The sequence below is a fragment of the Mesoplodon bidens genome (genome assembly GCF_964165515.1).
Source record: "Mesoplodon bidens genome assembly, chromosome: 3".
Taxonomy (NCBI): domain Eukaryota; kingdom Metazoa; phylum Chordata; class Mammalia; order Artiodactyla; family Ziphiidae; genus Mesoplodon; species Mesoplodon bidens.
The window spans coordinates 35,372,918-35,375,600 of record NC_138178.1 but is presented as its reverse complement, the minus strand read 5'-3'; the positions used below and the strand labels follow the sequence as shown (position 1 = coordinate 35,375,600).

Here is a 2,683-nt window from a genome sequence, read left to right as displayed (position 1 = left end):
AATCTGAAGTGAGTGCCTGAAAGAAGCAGAAACAGCTTAGCCTTCATTCTGGTAGCCACAGCCTGAACATGGTGGAACCAGCACATCCAAACAAGCTGCCCCTGGACATGCTGGAGATCTGACCACTCAAGATTCCTAGTTCCTGCTCATCCCCCCCCACCTGGTTCCCTACATCCCCTGAACCTCTGCGCTGCCTGATAATCCTTCTCCAATACATTCTTTTCCAGCTTAGGATCAGTTTCTGTTGTGAATAACTTCAATCTCTCTGTTGTGAATAACTTCAATCTCCTGAATGAAACAGAAGGAAGGAATGTATAATAAAGATAGAAATTAATGAGAGAAAAAAAATCTAGCAATGATGAATAAACTCAAGAACTTAAAAAAATTTTAATTAATTAATTAATTAATTTTGGCTGCACTGTATGGCATGCGGGATCTTAGTTCCCTGACCAGGGATGGAACCTGTGCCTCCTTCAGTGGAAGCACGAGTCTTAACCACTAAACTGCCAGGAAAGTCCCAAGAACTGTTTTAAACGACCAACAAAATTGGCAAACCTCTGAGTCTTATCACAGAAAAAATTAAGAAAAATCACAAATACTTTTATGATATGAAGGAAAAACGTATATGAACGATTCTGATATTAAAAAAATGATGAGAATACACTTACAATTCTATACTTGATGAAATGAAGAGATAAATTACCAAAATTAACTGAATTGGAATATGCTATCAACCAAGGAAAAAAGGCCAAAAAGTTTTAAATAAATCACCCCCTTTCCCAAAGGGCACAGAGTCAGATTAGTTTAGGGAGAAGTCCCTTCAAACATGTTCTACTTACACTACTCTTGGACACAGAGAAAGAAGGCAGGTGAGCCCCTTCCAGATGGCCCGGCCCCCAGCTGCCCCTGCCTTAGTAGCAGTTCCCCTGGGGCAGAGCCTGCTGTTGAGTGGGGTTCATTCAGCCTTGTTGTGTGAACAGGTCATCTTGCTATATGCTATTCGGACGTAGCTGTTACCACCCTCATACCTTCTATTTACCTATCTGTGGCTGATGTCAGCTGTATGTAGGCCAGTCACGCCCACAGCACTCATGCAAGTCATACTAATTAACCCTCTGGATGGCCGCCTTTATCTTCTTCACTAAGTTCATTGTTTTCTCCCATATCAGAGGAAGAATGCTCCTGTTCGAACCCTCTAAAGGGAAATTGAGGAAACAGAGGCACAGGGAGATGTAGTTACCAGCCCAATCCTCACTAGGATGAAGTCAGGGATACAGGAGTTGGGAGCTAATGGCAAAGGAGAGCCCATGTGACTTTTATCCTGGAGAAATTCAGGATGCCAGGAGTGGACGCCAGGGAACAGGTGTAAACCGGGGCTCTTGGTCATCCCAGATGGGATCTGTTGAGGGTCCAGAGAGAGGAGCTTCTTTTAGGTGAAGACTGGAGGAGGAAGAGGGTTGTATCTTTCAGTGTTAAGCGTTGCTAAGAGTGGGTACTAGGTCTTTTGGGAGCCCTAAGGACTTTTGGAGGCCAGATTCCGCTTAGATGCTGACCTGTTGGGCGCAGCTCTGACACGAAGATCAGTGGGATGCTCCAGACCCCTGGCTGGATCCCCGCGCACATGGGCGCTCTGGTCTCTCTGAAAAAGGACACTCTGTAACTGACACAACTGGTAGGAGTTACCGAGGGAGCTGGGTTCGTCCTCGGGTGAATTCCCCTGGATACGGAGCACGCTGTTTAAGGCTCCTTGGAGATAGCTGCTCTTAATACAGTTGACAGTGGGCTCAGCGCTCTATGGAGGCGAGTGCGGTATTTAACAAATTACAAAATAACTCTTGGGCTCCTAGAGGACCAGATTGTACCCAGAGCACCTAGTGGGGTTAAGAAGAGACAGACCAGCCGCCCACAGACTAACTCCTCCTACTGCAGGTCCCGTTCCATTTCTCCCCACTTAGGCGTATTTCGGAGCGTCCCTTTTAAAAACCAGAAACCTACCGAAAATGCGCCTGAGGGAGGCGATATTGCCTATGAGCAAAAGCAGGTTTCGCACCAAGTCCCAGAAGCATAGAAAGGTGATCTCTCTCTCTCCCCATCCAGGGCAATCGTAATGCCAGATGCATCCCGTCCTACGCCCAGCAAGCAGCCCTGTGTGGCTCTGCTCTCCGGACCCCAGGACAACCCCACGCCCAGCCTCCCAGGCCCATTTTCCCAGCAGCTCCAGTCTTCCCGGGTCTCCAGGCAACAATGAAGCGTGGGCGGCCCCAGCGGCCTCGTTTGCATACCGCCGCGGCTTGGCCAATGGGCTGCGCAGGGGCTTTGGAACGCAGTGTTGCCATCAGCGTGTGCGCGTGTGTGCGAGTGTGACAGCGGCTGTGGCTGTGGCCGTGACCGTGGGAGGCTGGCCCGGCGGAGCCCAGCCGCGCGGGGACCGGCCCCGGCGCCCGCTTCCCCAGCGTGTCGCGGCCGCGTGGCCCGGCAGAGCCCAGAGACCATCCAGCCCCGGCCGGGCGCCGTCGAGATGTCGGTGGCGGGGCTGAAGAAGCAGTTCCACAAAGCCAGCCAGGTAGGGAGGCACAGAGGCGAGAGGGAGGGGGACTGGGGAGCTGCGGACCCTTCGAGGCTCCGGGGCCTTTGGGGCTCTGGCGCCCTTAGGGGCCTCTGTTAGGGCTCCATTTCTTCCCGC

General features: G+C 51.2%; 1 protein-coding gene across 1 annotated transcript in view; it reads left to right on the top strand.

Moving 5' to 3' along the window:
• Positions 1–2,518: 2,518 nt before the first annotated feature.
• Positions 2,519–2,683, top strand: part of SH3GL3 (SH3 domain containing GRB2 like 3, endophilin A3) — a gene marked incomplete at its 5' end in the record, with an annotated part of 149,625 nt that continues 149,460 nt past the window's right edge. The window contains one exon of the mRNA XM_081230120.1: positions 2,519–2,563. Within this exon, the coding sequence (XP_081086246.1) occupies positions 2,519–2,563 (45 nt within the window). The remainder of the gene's footprint in view (positions 2,564–2,683) is intronic.